The sequence below is a fragment of the Capsicum annuum genome, chromosome 5 (assembly GCF_002878395.1).
Source record: "Capsicum annuum cultivar UCD-10X-F1 chromosome 5, UCD10Xv1.1, whole genome shotgun sequence".
Lineage (NCBI taxonomy): Eukaryota > Viridiplantae > Streptophyta > Magnoliopsida > Solanales > Solanaceae > Capsicum > Capsicum annuum.
In genome coordinates, this window is record NC_061115.1 from 201010136 (window position 1) to 201027631 (window position 17496).

The 17496-nt window shown below is 29.2% G+C and overlaps 1 protein-coding gene across 2 annotated transcripts; it reads left to right on the forward strand.

Annotated features, from left to right (window-relative positions):
- Window positions 1–7890: 7890 nt before the first annotated feature.
- On the forward strand, window positions 7891–14575 carry LOC107871093 (proline transporter 2). 2 transcript variants are annotated; one of them, XM_016717891.2, is made up of 7 exons: window positions 7891–8915; window positions 11994–12218; window positions 12308–12402; window positions 13062–13251; window positions 13461–13585; window positions 13724–13939; window positions 14060–14575. In XM_016717891.2, the coding sequence occupies exons 1-7, from the start codon at window positions 8798–8800 to the stop codon at window positions 14435–14437; spliced, it is 1347 nt and encodes a 448-aa protein (XP_016573377.1). In that variant the 5' UTR covers window positions 7891–8797; the 3' UTR covers window positions 14438–14575. The 2 variants fall into 2 exon arrangements, with proteins under 2 accessions (XP_016573377.1, XP_016573378.1); XM_016717892.2 differs by lacking the exon at window positions 7891–8915 and adding an exon at window positions 11085–11865.
- The last annotated feature ends 2921 nt before the right edge of the window (window positions 14576–17496 follow it).

Here is a 17496-nt window from a genome sequence, read left to right on the forward strand (position 1 = left end):
TATTATTTAAGTTTCTTCATTCTCAAGTTTGTTTTCTCAATTATTATTTTTATCCTAAGTAAAGACTGAAATAATAATTAAAAATCATAATTTATACATGTACATTCTTAAGTTGAAAGCATGTTACTTCATCATTTGACTTTTTGGTTTAATAAATTATATATTTTGGGTGTAAAAGATGTCTCTGACCTAAGAAAAACAGGAGGGGACCAGCGATTATTTTAGAGAGAAGATTGAAATGAGGATGAAAAGCGAAAAGATAATGTGCACGGGGAGATGTAAAAAGGGAATAGAGATCATTTATTAAGTGCACAATGTTAATTTTTATTTTTTTAACGCCGTCAGGCGTATTTTGTTAAAACTTTAAAAATATTGTGTATTTAATAAGTGCATAAAGTCTATTTTAATATATATTTTTTAATATTATATATATTAATATTTTTTTTAATTATAGGACATATTTTGATGCGGGACTCATCAGGAAAAACTGGTTGTATGAAAGCTATTGGTTTTGGGTTGGGTCAGAATTTTGCCTTGAAGAATCCAACAGCAACTTGCCAAGTTTGGTGGAAAGTATTCAATACAAATTCATAATTAGCTTTAATATATGGTGGACAAACAACATCCATGATTGGGAAATAAACTTCCCGTATATTTATATTTTTATTTGGTCAATATTACAATTATCTCATATTAATTGATTATCTTATCAAAATAATTATTTCATATTAGTTGATCACCTTATTATATCGATAAAATATTAATTATTAAATTTTTTTAATTAATCAGTTTATTAAAAGTTGTCAAATAATATTATTTTAAAAAAATGCGAATGAAAAATGCATAAATTATTTTAAAACGGAGAGTAGTAACCGTGAATAACGTGGATGATTGTTGTTGATGAAGTATGCACATCAGTCATTGTTACTAGAAGGAGCCAAATGGTGGATGACACTTTAATATTGAAATTGGTCCAACAATTTTTCATTAATTCGTCTAGGAAACAACTCCACATTAATAATGGACTGAGTTAATTTTTATTTTTTAGAATTTTATTCCAAAATTTAATTTAAAGTTGAATTTCAAAATTTTATGAAATTCAGAATTTCAACAACAACATATTCAGTATATTGCCACCAAGTGAGGTCTGGGGAAGGTAAGGGAAATTTTACGCAGTTCGCGCCACTACCTCAGAGGTGCGATAAAGAGATTGTTTTCAATAGATTCTCGGCTCAAAACAAAACAATCTAGATAAGGAATAGTAAAAAGACAAAGATATAATAGAAATCAAAACATCCAATAATATCATATACAAGATACACCAAATAATACAACAAATGATTCAACATCCCAAACTAATTAAAAATTATATAAAAAATATTATAAATCTAATCAATAAAAATTGATGCAGTTTGATCTTAATAAAAGCGAAATACTATAATCATATGAAAATCATAGAGCAAGTAAAGAGTCAACGGCCGTAACATATGATAAGAGTATTATTTTTTCTCTACAACCACTTTGCCTCCATCATTTAATAATTTTCCTGCACACTTTGGGGCAGATAGGTCTGACTACATGTTCAGCATAAGTGGCGGATTCAATTTTTTTTTTAGGGAGTTCAAAAAATAAAATTATAAATATGTGAATAAGTTAATAAAATATAATTTTAAGAAACGTAATAATATATAGTCTATAAATATAAAATACTTAAACTTATATTTTAACTTATTTTAATTTTTATTATATAGTAGGTGAGGTATATAGTCTTTTTTTTTTAATAGCAATAGACTTCTTCTTTTTTATTATGGATGGGGATTGAACCTGCGACCAAACCTGAAGTAGCGCTCCAAATAGTGGAGATTGTACCACTGAGCTATCCAAGGTGATTCAAAATTAATATATGTACATAAATAAAAATTTTCTACCTTATATATACAACATTTTGCCGAGGAGGTTCGGGTGAACCCCCTCACTACTACGTAGGTCCACCCGTGTTCACCACCGTCCACTAAAGGATGTGAATTGTGATATATTGAATCAGACTTAGACTATTTCTTCCTTAATTAGAGATTTTTTAGTTGGGATTTAAATATAAAAAAAATTGGTATGAAGTGTTTTTTTTGAATGGACTCTACACGATCCCAACTTGAATTAATCAAATTTCAATATGGGCATCAAACTTATGATAGAAAATTATTAAAAAAAAAAAAAAAAAAGGGTCTCACATAATGGAGACGGAATTGGAGTATAATACATGGATTTACAGGACTTCAATATATAATTTCTCTGTAGATTTTCTATATATCATAAAAAATTTAATTAATAGTTAATTATGAATCTAGTTATTATTATATAATAATAATTTGAGATCATTTTAACTCACATAAATTCACTAATTTTAATAGTATAAATTTAATAACAACTATAAAATTTGAGATTATTATAAAAATTGAATAAATCTTAAATCTTCAATTCCATTTGACACCAACCGCCGATCTTAGATATGCTGAATGATATGTTTCACTTTATTTGTTGTCTTCGAAAGTTCTTAGTGTATTACTCTTTTCGTTTCAAAAAAATAATTTATTTTAATTTAACAAGAAGTTTAAAAAACTAATAAATTTTTTTTAGATTTTGTAATCATAAATTAAAGTTATATTAAATATATTAAAATATTTTTTAATTTTATAATTTTAAACATATTATGTGAAAAGTTAAAATTAAAATATTATAAAAAAATATTTTTTTTTAAAACAAACTAGAAAAAAAAAGGTCAAATAGATATTTTTTTTTAAGCGAGGGAGTACTTTCCTACGGGAAAGATGGTGCAATTATTGGAAAGAGAACTCCCAAAATGATCTTGATATTTTTCTATACAATACCTACCAGTTTTGGATTTGAGGGATATCATATTTAATTAATTTATTTTTAGATTTCATTTATTGTATTTTATGTGATACATTTGTTTTTAATTTATCTTAAAAATATTACTATCATATTCTCAAATTGAAAGACAATGTGGAATTCATAGAACCATATTTAATTTGAGTTGCTCCTAATTGTTTGTAGAAGCTGCAAGTTGTTCTTTAATTTTTTTTAGCTATATATAAAAGGGAGTTTCATGTTGAAACAGGTAGTTCGACATGCCTGCGTCAGCTGCTATAATCGTGTTTTTACTATATCACTTTTAATTAATTATTATAAATTATTTACGTATTAAAAAATTAATAATATTTTATACAAATTAGTTATATATAAGAAGGAGTTTCATGCTGAAGCAGGCAGCAGGTCGACATGCCTGCTTCAGCTGCTATAACCGTGTTTTTACTGTATCACTCCTAATTAATTATTATAAGTTATTTACGTATTAAAAATTAATAATATTTAATACAAATAAGTAAAATAAACATTCCAGACATGTCTGTTTCAGCTGCTTCAATCGTAATTTTATCATATCACTCCTAATTAATTATTATAAGTCATCTAGGTATTAAAAAATTAATAATATTTAATTAAAAAGATAAAATAGACATAAAATAATAAATTAACTCTTGATGTTTTAAATTAGTTTGATATCTTATATGAGGCTTACTTAGGTTATTTTCACAAGTAATTTTTTATAGTTATTATGCTATATCACTTTTAGTACATGTCTGCTTCGCGGCTTCAATTGTGACTTTACTATATTATCCCTAATTATTTATTATGGTAATTTAAGCATTAAAAAATTATATTATTAGTATCTTATATAAGAAGTCACAATAAGCTGCTGAAGTAGGCTGCTCATGTTCGACATGCCTGCCTCAGCTGTTTCATTCATGAATTTACTATATTACCCCTAAGTAATTATTATAAGTCATTTACATATTAAAAAATTAATAATATTTAATAAAAAACTAAAATAGATATTTATGACATGATTGTTTCAACTACTTCAATTGTAATTTTACTAAATTACCCATATTTAATTATTATAAGTCCTTTAAGTATTAAAAAAATAATAATATTTTATAAAAAAAGGTAAAATAGACGTAAAATGATAAATTAATTTTTGATGCTTTAAATTAACATGACGTCTTATATGGAGCCACTTAAAAAGAAATTCACAAATATTTTTTACAATAATTTTACTATGTCACTTCTAATTAGTAGAATAGAAAAAAAATATTACAAATAACAATAATTAAGAACTTAAACGACTTGAAAAATCTAATCGACAATCAATGTCACAAAAGTTAACAACTTAAAATATCGTTATACAAATTTCATCAATCTAAATATTATATTATATGTCTAACTTAGAATTTATCAACCAAATAAATAAAGCTTTTAATTAAATAATAGAATTATACATGACGTAAAAATTTTTAGGATCAACATTGGACCGTGCGTAGCACGGCATAAGCCGGCTAGTATATTTAATATGTGACAAAAAAAATATTGTTTAGTCAACCACATTATCACATATTAAGTTAAAATAACTTAAAACATACTATTAATATGATATGGTGTTATTTGCTTTAAATTAGCTACGTAATTTTCTTCAAAATGCCTCATACAATTAAGAGTGTCACTAGACATATATGTAACTTCTTTTTCTCATCAATTTTATGTAGACTTTTTCCGCACTCTCAACCATTTTCACCTCAAACTTTTCAGATTCACATGATCATCAGATCGTCTCGGTCCATCACGAACTAGGTTTCACCTAACATATGATCTTATGGCTCATTTCGATTAACTATGTGTTATTCATATGATCTAACTATTAATCTTCCAAAGCTATTACTCTGTTATCTTCATACTCATTATTACTTTGTTATCTTCATACTCGTCACATCAAATTATTGGCTCTTATACCTAAAAAGATATTGTTACGTCATATGATATTATCTTCGACCTTTAGACTAAACTTTTACAATAGTCTCTAAAATACTTCACACCATTAAACTTATTTACCATTTTATTTAATTAATTTAAATTATGAGGAACTCATTTTCCATCTTGATTCCTTAGTTAGTTAATCAACACATCAAAGAATCAAAATCGTTGACATTCAGTTAGTTATCGATCTTTAGGAGTCTTTAAAAGAATATTAGGTATTTAATTGGGACAAAATACTAATTTCGACCTAATTTCTTTTGACTATATATATATATATATACACACACTAGTTTAGATGTACGCGCCTTGCGCGTGTACCTCACTTTAATGAGTTCAAACGTTACGTTAAATACGATATTTATTTTAAAAAATAAAAATGAATACAATAATAAATTCAATAATTTTTTACGTGCATATTTTCATGTCACTTCAATAGATGGTAATAGCACTTTGATTGAGTGTTATTTCAAACTTTGCTAATATCTCATTTGTTGGGACTCTATTGATTAGTGTTCCTATGATTATAGAGATAAATTTATTTGTGATTTAAGTTATGTTTTCTAAAGTCTTAGTATATTTTTAAAGTTAATAATAATAAATTATCATGTATTATTGATAGACAATTGTTAATTGAGAAGATTTCATGTAAATAGGAATACCTTGGATGTCAATAATTTCAACAACTTGGTGTTTGTTTCCATGTTCTTCATGATCATGGACTCATGGGTACACTACATTCGAAATAAAATTGAAGGTTATTAACATGTTTATACACACCGCTCCTTTCATAGAAATTCAATTAGAAGCTAGCACCCATATTAAATATAAAGAAAAGAATTACACAAGATTGACGATTATAAAAGAAAGTCCAAAGTACGGAGAAGATACAAATAATAAAAAGAAAAAAAGTTCATCGCGCAAACTTCATGTAAGCAAAAAGAAAGTGTGATCCTATAAAGTATAAATTCAAGCTGGAGATTGACCACATAAACAAAAAGAAAAATTCATAAATAAAAATTTACATTCGACTCTTATATAATTTGTATTAGTGTTTATATATACTACTACATCTATAATTGTATGACAATTTTTTAATATGGTAAACAACTTTTATTTTTTCCAAAATAGCCATATTTTTTCAGTGAAAAAAGGCAATATTAGCTTACCAAGTTGTAGGTAATTCACGGTACATTATAATATCAACATTTATGGTAGTTTTTGTTTATTTAAGTAATATGTTTTCTATATTTTAGGACTTTTAATTTACCCCACATATTTTAGGACTCTTAATTTCCTTCCATATATATTTATTATCAGTTTTTCATATATTATAGGAGACCTTAATCCTTAATTTAATAAATAATAATTGAAGAGAAAAATTAAAAAGACGATTTTATCTATTAAAGAGTCTTTTAACGAAGGGTAAAAAGTTCAAATCACTTTTCTAAGGGTCTTCACACTTTTAATATATTATAGATTATAGATTTTATATATATATATATATATATAGGATTTTTCAAGAATAACGCTATTTAATTATTAATTTTTTAATACTATTTCATCAAAGAATAATTTAGGAAATAATCCAAATATAAACAACAAAAACAAGATATCATGTATAGTTATTTTTTCTTCTTCAATTCTACCTTTATTTTTTCAATTAGCTAAAGAGATTAAACATGATGTATAGATTCTTCTTTAAAGTTCTTATTACTGAATTTATTGGACATCTAAAATTTGGGGTTCAACATATAATACTGATTGAATTTTTAGTGATTTTCTTCACTCATGTATCAATGTTTTTTGTCAAAATATTGGATTTTGTTAAACTCATAGCCACTAATTAGTAGCTATATTTACCGAGGAAGTGAGATTTTTTAATCATTTACTAAGTAAATTGAAGAAAAATGTCATTTTTGTTAGGGTTTTTGCCCTGATTTTCTTACTATATTTAAGTTTTACTTTTTCTTAGAAGAAAAATAAAAATAAAAGTAACCATAAATACTTTTACTTTTCTTGAAAGAAAAATATAAAACTTTTCCATATTTGACAAACCGGCCTCTTTCTTGGAGGAAAGGTTTTAGAACTCTATAAATAGAACACTCTCTTCTCATAACATAACACAATAGCATCCACAATGTATTCATAGAGTCTTTGTTTAGGGAGAGATTTCTCCAATAGGTTTAATATTTTTGATATTAGGTTTTATAATATGTAGGCCGATTGACCAAAACATATAATAATTTTATGTTTTTTAGTATTGTTTTCTTTGTCGTCTTATTTATCGTCTCATAGTTTGCAACTTTAAGCTTCCGCATGACGTCCTCTCGATTTCGAACCCAACAAGTGGTATCAAAGTTTACGGTTCAATGGTCCAATGGTGTGGTAAGACGAGATTAAACAGGTTCAAAGAGATTTCAAAATCAAGCTGCAACCAATTTGATGATAATAAAGATATATGTTCAAAAGCTAGAATCAAGAATATTTTGAAGAAAATCAAGCCAAAAAGGGGAGATTTGTTAAGGTTTTTGCCCTGATTTTCTTACTATATTTAAGTTTTACTTTTTCTTAGAAGAAAAATTAAAGTAACTATAAATACTTTTACTTTTCTTGAAAGAAAAGTATAAAACTTTTCCATATTTGGCAAACCTCTTTCTTAGAGGAAAGTTTTGGAACTCTATAAATTGAACACCCCCTTCTCATACCATAACACAATAACATCCAAATGTAGTCATTAAAGAGTCTTTGTTTAGGGGGAGATTTCTCTCAATAGATTTAATGTTTTTAATATTAAGTTTTATAATATGTAGGCCGATTGGCCAAAACATATAATAATTTTATGTTTTTTTTAGAATTGTTTTCTTTGTCATCGTATTTATCATCTCATAGTTTGCAACTTTAAGCTTCCACATGACGCCCTCTCGATTTCAAACCCAACAATTTTTCGATCTGTTATATGACAAAATAAAAATCTCTTATAAAAAGTCATAAAACTAGAAAAAAAATAATTGTAAGTGACCAGCAAAATCTATTCTTCTATATCCGCTGTCGTTAAATAAATACTCATGTGATAAAGCCATAAAGGCAATATTTATCTTTCTTAAGACCAACGGTGCAAAACCTAAATGACACATATTGTTCGATTTGGCTCATATAAATCTTATGAATTTATCCCTTGAGTTACGCGCCATCATCGAGCTAATCCAATGCATGTATTATGTGAAAAGTCTCTTGACTTTCCTCCCTCACTCAACGAGAGACTTCTCTAAAATATTATGAATTTATTCCCTGAGTTACGTGTCATCATCAAGCCGGTCTAACGCATGTATTATGTGAAAAGTTTCTTGACTTTCCTCCTTCATTCGAACTTGTCTCTACAATATTATGTGCACCGCTTCTTACGCATTATATATTCATTTTGGCGCATATAAATCTTATGAATTTATTCCCGAGTTACGGGTTATTATCGAGCCGGTCCAAGCTCCAAGGCATGTACTATGTGAAAAGCCTCTTGACTTTCCCCCTTCATTCGAATTAGAGACTTTTCTAAAATATTATGTGCACCGCTTCTTTAAAAAACTTGTCAGCCTAAAAAAGCCGATCATAATTATCTTTTATATGTCGACTTGCCCTCCGTTATGTGCGTCAAATGACCATTGATGAGGTGAGAAAAAGAAAAAGAAATAAGAATCATTCATATTATAACTTTTTAGTTAGAACAAGAAATAGTCTATTGGCACTAGTAGGATTCCCTACTTCCAACCACCAGTAATTATAAATCAATTCATACTATAAATGGATGCATCATTCAACCATTCTTACTTGTCCTTCACACATTCATATTTCCAAACTTAGAACCTTTTTAAAAAAAGAATCCAAAAAATAAAATAACTTTAAAAAAAAAAATATTATGGGAAAAGATGAGCAAAGGGAGGAAATTTCAAGCCCTTCAAATTCACAAAAATTGAATCATCATGTTGTAGCTTTAGATGTTGAAGTTCCTCAAACTCTTCATGAAGTTGGAACAGGTTTTGCTCTATTTTTTTTTTCTTTGTTTCATTAAATTAATTCATTTCTTGATAGTTTCGAAAAGCATATATTAAACTGATTAGCTCATTTAAGGATCGTAATGAATAATATTTTTTGTCCTCGATTGGGGATATCTACTCTATTGAGTTCGACTATTAGTGATTATGCTTGAGCAATTGGGAGCAATTTACTTATTATAAAGGTATTCAATGAATACTTATGAGTTTAACTTGTCATGTTTTACGAATAAGAATTGATATCGCTTGATTAATCACGTACTAATAATCACTTACTCACAAACTTTGTGTGTGAGGGTACTTTTAATCTTTCTTTATGTTTAGTTACAAGTCTTCTCAATTTCAATTTGAATTTTGTCCAAATTCTCAAAATGTAATACTTACTCATTTTTACTTTATGGAATGAGATAATATTTTACATTATTTTTTACTTATTTGTTTCCATAATGTTTAGTAGCCTGCTTCACCCAAGTTTTTGGGAAAAATAAAAGTACTTATTTTATTTTTTAACAAAATGCTTATTTCAGAAAGTTCATATATTTGACTAAACTTTTATGCAGAAAAAAAAAGTGTTTTTGAGTATGTAGCACAGTAGCAGCAGACATTAATTTTCAGAAGTTAAAAGATAGTAGCTTTTTTCAAAATAATTTTAGAACATTGATAAAGCACAAAATATTGATCTAATAATATCTAAAGTAATTTTGAATTTATTAACCAAACATAAACATTTCTGTAAAATATAAGAACGCTTTTGATGAAAAGTATAGAAATAAATAAATTTTAAAAATTTGATCCAACACACTACAAATATTTAAGTCAAACGTACACAATAATTGTGGAAAGTTTATATTTTATAGTATCTTTTAATGATCATTTTATATTAATTATATGTCAAATCAGGATGCATGGGTTTTGTCAACTAGTGTTGAGATCGCATCGTAAAAGCAAACAATTTGATTTAGAGTTGGCATATCTCTTGACTTTTCCAATATAATATCTCTTCCATATCAAATTATTTGGCATACTTATTTTTTTTATTATTTTTAAGAAAAAATTAATAAAAGACATGAATTAACTAATATGATGATTAAAGAATCTTTTTCAATTAATAATTAATATAAATATAATTGAAAAAGTGATTAATCATCTTTTGAATTTTTAATTATGTCAACTATTTTGAGATAAGTTTTTTTCTTAGCAAACATGGAAAATAAGCTGCGGTGAAGAAACTATTGAGCTCTAACTAAAATTAAGCTCCCTCACTTTTACTTGTCACTATTTTTCTGAATTGATTTTTTTTTTACTTGTCATTTTTGACAAATCAAGAAAAGACAAAATAATTTTATTTCACCTTTAGTATTAATTACTTATTCTATAAAAAAAAAATTCAATATTTATTACTCTAATTATCAATTAATAGGGGCAATATGAAAAAATTACTCTTATCAATTGTTGTTTCCTTAAAGGTGTATCATATCAAAAAATAATAAGTAAAAATAAACAGAAAGAGTAATTTAAAACCTTTCCATAATAGTCATATTTTATATTCTTTTCATTTCAAATTATGATTTTTAATATCATAAATTATTAATCTTTCTATATACTTTCTCCATATTTTTTTTAGTTCGTTCTTGTTGACTACGCACATCATTCCAAAACTTTAATTAAGAATATTGTTTTAAATTAAGCTTATTAATGATAGTATTAAAATTTTAAATTTAACTATTATTATTTTATATAATTATTTAATATTTAAAATAAAATAAAAAAATAAATATATTTAGAAAAGGAAGTACTCTTCAAGTCTTATAAAAAAAAAATAAAAAAAAATATCAAGGTGGGATGCGTGGGAATTTGTCAACCATTTCAGACGTATCTTAAAGGTCAACAACTTGATTCTACGGTCTGTATAATTCTTCTCCTTTTTATGAAAGATAAACATATTCTCCACCCATTTCAATTTATTTACTTATCTTTTTCTTTTTAATTCATTTAAGAATAAATGCTTACTTTTATTTACCTTTCTAAAGACCCTAGAATCAATTGACATTTTAATATATTCTTCATATTTATTTTTTTAGCTTAATTACGAAATTTAAGAATCTGCTTTATTTTATTAAATTTTGCATACATAAAGTTAAAATCAGACTTAAATTTTGTGTCTTAAGTTAAAATCAGATAGTAGTATATTATGGTATTCATTGTCAAAATTTTGAGGTCCGTCACTTGTTGGACTTTTTAGCAAAAATGTGAACTAATATGAAAACATCTCACAGAACGGTCATGTTTAGCTGCTGACTAAAATTGGACTCTTGAATATTGGAAAATATGTATCATAGTCAAAATTGTACTACTACAACTATATTTTATCCCCAATGTTTCTAGTCGTCTTACTAATTAAATTGAATCTTCGTAAAACAACTAATGTTTTAAAAAAGCATAATACATAAATATGTCCTTTAACTTGTCCTCAGATCACATCCATTAACTCCAACTTTGGGTATGCATAAATAGACACTTATACTTGTTTAAAGTTGAACAAGTAGACACACATGTCCTATGTGGCATAGTACACGTAGGATGCCATGTAGGACAAGAATTGGTTGGTCACGTAGGACGCCACATACGACATATGTCCTACTTGTTAAACTTTATACAAGTTTAAGTGCCTACTTATGTAAATTCAAAGTTGGAAATGTGATCTGACGCCAAGTTAAAAGAACATGTTTATGTATTGTGCCTTTAAAAAAGTAAGACGTCAATTATTTGTAAGTTGTAGGTATTCAACTGACACAATTAAGACGAGACAGACTGACGAGTTGTTGTGTCTAGATGTGCATACTCAAAGTTGGTGTGTTTACTCGCAAGCTAAGGCCAAATTTAAGTGTGTTTTTGTGTGTTATGCCATCACATTTTGTACAGACGGTTGCATGTAATCATCTTTCAGATCGTGTGTGGTTGAGTAACTTTTGTACTGTCGTTGTGTAGAAGTTGAAACTTTGATCTTTGATTATCTCTAGTTATAATATAATGTTTGTGTTGTGTTTTTGCAAAATGTAGATTCATGGTTTCAGGTGGGAGTTGTTCTAAGCACTGGTATAAATAGTGCCTATGCTCTAGGATATGCTGGCACAATCATGGTTCCTCTTGGATGGACTGGTGGTGTCATTGGTCTTGTTTTATCAACACTTATATCATTATATGCAAGTACTCTTATGGCTAAGATTCATGAATATGGTGGAAAGAGACATATCAGATATAGAGATCTTGCTGGATTTATGTATGGTACGTACGTACGACCAATTTATGCGATGGTATTTGACAAAGCACAAAATTTAAAGATTTTAATTCATTTGACTTGGTTAATGTTGCAGGTAGGACAGCTTATATAATTGTGTGGGCATGTCAGTATGCAAATCTTTTCTTGATAAATATTGGATTTATCATTTTGGGTGGACAGGCCTTAAAGGTATGATAAATCCCCCTACCCTCTTCTACCAGTTTAATTTTTTATGTCTAAGTACCTGTAAGCTTTTTATCCTGTAAGCCTCGAATTTGCTCGTATTCTCCAAAAATGTTAGTGTACTAAGTCGTTCGGATGATCCGGCATGTGCACCATTTTGAAGAGTGAGAGCAACATAGGTTAACGTACTGTCTACACCTCACAGATTTGTCCCTAGGCTATTGTACATTTGAGCCCAAAACTATGCGTATTATGTGAACTTGTATTTTGCTTTATACAACACTTCACTTTCTCTTCTCCAATATAAGTGTTGCATAAGGTGTCATATGCACCTCGTTTTTCCGAAACTTGTCAGCCTATAAGTGTGTCAGTCAAACGTGTCATATGCACCTCTTCTTTAGAATCTTGTCAATCTATAAGTCCTTTTCCTTGACCTATCCTCATCAGCCCGTCCTCCATCATAAGCGTCACATATTCAGTACCTCCTCCCAAAGCTCCTTACTATTCCAAAAATAGAAAGAATTAAGATACATGAGATGAAGCTACGAATAATAAAATATGAAGACAAATACATACTATGTGATCAAATTAATTTTTATCAAATCTGTCAATTAGTAGATAATGTTTCTTATTTCTGAAAGAATTTTTTTTTTAATGATTGACAGGCATTCTATGTTCTCTTTGAGGATGATCATCGGATGAAGTTAGCATACTTCATCGCGATTGCTGGATTGGCATGTGTCTTATTCGCCATTGCTGTTCCTACTATGTCATCCCTAAGAATTTGGCTGGTGATTTCATCAGTGTTCAGTCTAATTTATCTCACTGTAGCCTTCGTGTTAGCTCTTAGAGATGGTATGCATATCTCCTTCATTGTCCAACAACACTAGATATCTGAAAATTTTCATAATTACCCCGTGCTCATCACTTATAAAATAATCAATGAACCAACAGCTTGAAGTTAATCATCTTCGCGCTCGCTAATAATTGATCATATAAATGTTTGTGTAACGTGAAGAAGTAAATTGATATCTTTACTTTTTTGTGTGTGGCTAAAATTGCAGGTATTAATGCTCCTCCGAGGGACTATAGTATTCCAGGATCCAAAATAAACAGATTTTTTACAACAGTCGGTGCAGCTGCAAATCTTGTTTTTGTATTCAACACAGGAATGATTCCGGAGATCCAGGTAACTTGCCGGGAAATTTGTGAACTTCGTGAAGAATAGAACATTTTATTTGCTAGTGTCCAGCGCGGAGAATCAGTTCTGTGCTCGTTTTCTTGATTTTGTTTTATTCAGACAACTTAGGATTTTTTTTCTTAACAGGCTACTGTGAGAGCACCTGTTGTGGACAACATGTTGAAAGCCTTGTATTTTCAGTTTAGTTTAGGATCTGTGCCTGTTCATGCTGTTACTTACGTAGGGTATTGGGCGTATGGATCCAGTTCATCGTCCTATTTACTCAACAATGTCAGCGGTCCAGTTTGGGTAAAAGCATTGGCCAACATTACAGCTTTCTTGCAAGCCATCATAGCTTTACATGTAATCATTTTTCCGCTTTGATCTTATAGTATTGAGTTTAACTTCTATATATTGACAGTATAAAATTCAGTTCACTATAGTACTGTTTCTCCGCTCTCATATTGTGTTCGCTTGTTGTAGATATTTGCGTGTCCAACATATGAGTACTTGGATACCAAATATGAGATTAAAGGAAGTGCAATTGCTATCCGGAACCTGGCATTCAGAGCTCTAGTCAGAGGAGGTTATCTCGCGCTTACTACTTTCTTATCAGCTCTTTTACCTTTCTTGGGAGATTTCATGAGCCTCACTGGTGCTATCAGCACGTTTCCACTCACGTTTATTCTTCCAAACCACATGTATATAATCGCGATGAAAAAGAAATTGTCTTCATTACAAAAGAGTTGGCATTTACTCAATGTTGTCTTTTTTAGCGTCGTAGCTTCTGCTGCATTAGTAGCTGCTTTCAGGCTTATAGCAGTGGACTCGAAAAATTACCACACATTTGCTGATTTGTAGTTGAGGGGAATGTCCCTCACCTTATTCATTTGGCATTCAAATTACTCTCAACTTTCTCAATACCGCGCCTCAGCGAGGTTTATGTTTGTACTGTATGATGAATCGGATTATGTAATTGATTCACATCGATTTGGATGACATCTCGCGTTAAACTTGAGGACTCAAACGTGTATTTGATCAACTAATACACTGCACTTTCTTGGAATGCTTACCATCTGATGGCACTGCTTATGAGAGTTGGATGTATACGTTAAATATACACTTCTATAGAAGATATATATACGTGTATACGCACCATTCAATGTATATATACAACTACTTATAAAATATACTACATTATATACACGTTACAATATATATAGATATACTTATATACTAATTTATAAAACATATACACATATATACGTTAAATATACACTTCTATAGAAGACATATGCACAAATATACAAAAAAAATATGCTACTTAATATAATAAAGTAATAATATTTGGTTGTAAATTAATAATATATTAGAAGTAAGTTTTTAATTTAAAGTAGAAAACTAGAAATTCAATTTAAAATTTTAAATCGTTAAATGAAAAAAAATAAAAAGCAAGGACTAAGAAGTGAATGAATTTGGGGAAATTTTATTGATTGCAAAATGATTCAAAATTTATAATTTACATGAATGAAAAATCTATAAATTATGCATCATTTTTTCCAACTCATTCATGTTAATATTAATGGAAACTTGCATAGGATAGTCGAAGTCAACGGGGGCAAAACCATGCATTGGACTTGATTCTGCTGAGTTCTCCCGTGAAGTCATAATTTCTTCAAGTTTCAGCTCGTCGCTAGGCTCCGGTTCTATTCCTTGGTTTCTTCTTTCCGCTCTAATCCAATCACTGAGGCAAACTAGAACATTCATTGCATTGCTTCCCAATGAGTGTCGGTTGTCTCCAAGCTGCTGTCGTCCCTGACTAAAGGCGCTCTCTGATGCAACGGTTGACATTGGAACATTCAAGATATCTCTAGCTAATCTTGAAAGCACAGGATATTGTGTTTCATTACTCCTCCACCAATCCAAAGTGTTGATCCGTCGTCTGCGATCCTCTGGTGCCGTCCGAAGATAATATTTCAGCTCTTCCCGAGAAGTTGATGTGTAAATTCTCTCATCAACACTGTTCCAACAATTTAAATCATAAAATGAATCAGAAAAACCACTATGTGCCGGCCTTTTAGAAGATGATGGTCCTCGGGAGGATGAGGAGCGACAGTTGGAGTGATATTTGTAGGTACGGCTAAATTAAATAAATCAGGATAGTGATTATATAATTTTTCTATATAATCCTTTGCATCAGCCGTAGCCATCCATAAATCAGGTTGTACTTGTTCAGAATCATGGTTAGTATTTATTTCTAAGTTAGTATAAATAAGAGTACTAAAGTGACACATATTATTATATTTCATGCACGGATTTAGCATAGCACCAACCAAGTAAATAGGAGGAAATGGGAAAAAATATTTTTTAAATTTCGTAAACATGGCGCCAACAGCTTCTTCATAACCTTCTTTATTTTTATATTCTTTGAGCAAACCAGAAATATCGGCTATATATGCCAAAATATTACAAACAGTAGGATAATAAGCACCGGAAAATTCAACCGTAGCAACATAAAATTTTTCTAAAAACTTAACAAGATCATTAATTGCAACCCAATCAGAATTATGTAGCATGCAATCAGTAAAATCAGCAAATGAACCGCAATGTTAGTTAAAAGTTAGTGTAATAGGAATTCTATATTTATAACAAGTTTTTTAAAAATTCATACGTAAAATTCCATCTAGTATCAATTTTCTCAGGCATCAAAATCGGTGTAAGTCCATTTTCTTGACATTTAACTTTAAATTCTCTAATTCTCGATCTACGATTATTTCCTTGAATAAAATCAACAACAAGGCGAATTTTTTCAATATAAAACTCAAAAAACTCAAGACCATCTTTCACAATTAAATTATATATATGACATGCACACTTAATATGAAAAATTTCAGGCAAGGGCGGAGATAACGTAGATTTTAATTTTTTTATAGCAGTGTTGTTGTTAGAAGCATTATCAAAAGCAATACATAAAATTTTATTTTCGATACCATAATATCCAGCAATTTTAACAATAGAATCAGCAATAAATTGTCCAGTATGTTTACGATCTTCATCATATAAAAAAGCAACAATACGTTTTTGCATCACGAAATACTATCCATCCAATGACAAGTAACGGTTAAATAATCATTTTTATTTACAGCATGACCAAGATCAGAAGTTAGGGACAATCTACATTGAATATTCTTTAACAATGTTGATAAATAAAAACAATATTGTGAATGAAATCTAAAAATATCAGACCGACAAGTAGTTCTAGGAATACCGTTAAACATAGGATTATAAATTTCTTGTATATAACGAATAAAGGCATCAGAAGAAGGAAAATTAAAAGGCAAACAACCCACAGCTACCATTTTAGTTATTTCTTCCCGGTCCCTCAATTTATTATACTTCTTCGCTACGTGACCGGTTGCTGGGTCCATTCTAGTTTGCGTTGACCCACCAACATCCCCACCACCTTTTGTAATATTTAACTCTCTTTTGTGATCTTTAGCTACATGTCTCATTAACGTACCCGTACCCCCTTGCTTGCCTCCACTTCTATGCTTATATATTTATTGACAAATATTGCATTGCACCTCAATATCTGATATACGTTCAAAAAATTGTCATGCAATACTAGTTCTTTTACGAGGTTTTGGGGCACTGGGAGGACGGGAAGGGAGATTAACTGATTCAGATCTAACGTTAGCATCTCCTACTGCGGGTATCTCAGCAATATTTTCATTATCTTCGTCTAAATTAACCGCATCTACTTCATTTTCTTTTTCTATACCGTAATTTTTCTGAGCTTCTACATAATCCATATCGTGAGCATCTACACCTATTTCTTCCTCAAAAGGTGTACCAAGCGGTACCGGAGGCTAAGACACACGGATATATCTACTACTTGAACTACCTCTACCGCTAGTAAT

Excerpts from the sequence above, each read along its gene's own strand:
- LOC107871093 (XM_016717891.2), top strand. The coding sequence starts at position 8,798 with ATGGGAAAAGATGAGCAAAGGGAGGAAATTTCAAGCCCTTCAAATTCA. Across the intron at positions 8,916-11,993 it reads TCTTCATGAAGTTGGAACAG|ATTCATGGTTTCAGGTGGGA; the intron begins GTTTTGCTCTAT and ends TGCAAAATGTAG. Across the intron at positions 13,586-13,723 it reads GAATGATTCCGGAGATCCAG|GCTACTGTGAGAGCACCTGT; the intron begins GTAACTTGCCGG and ends TTTTCTTAACAG.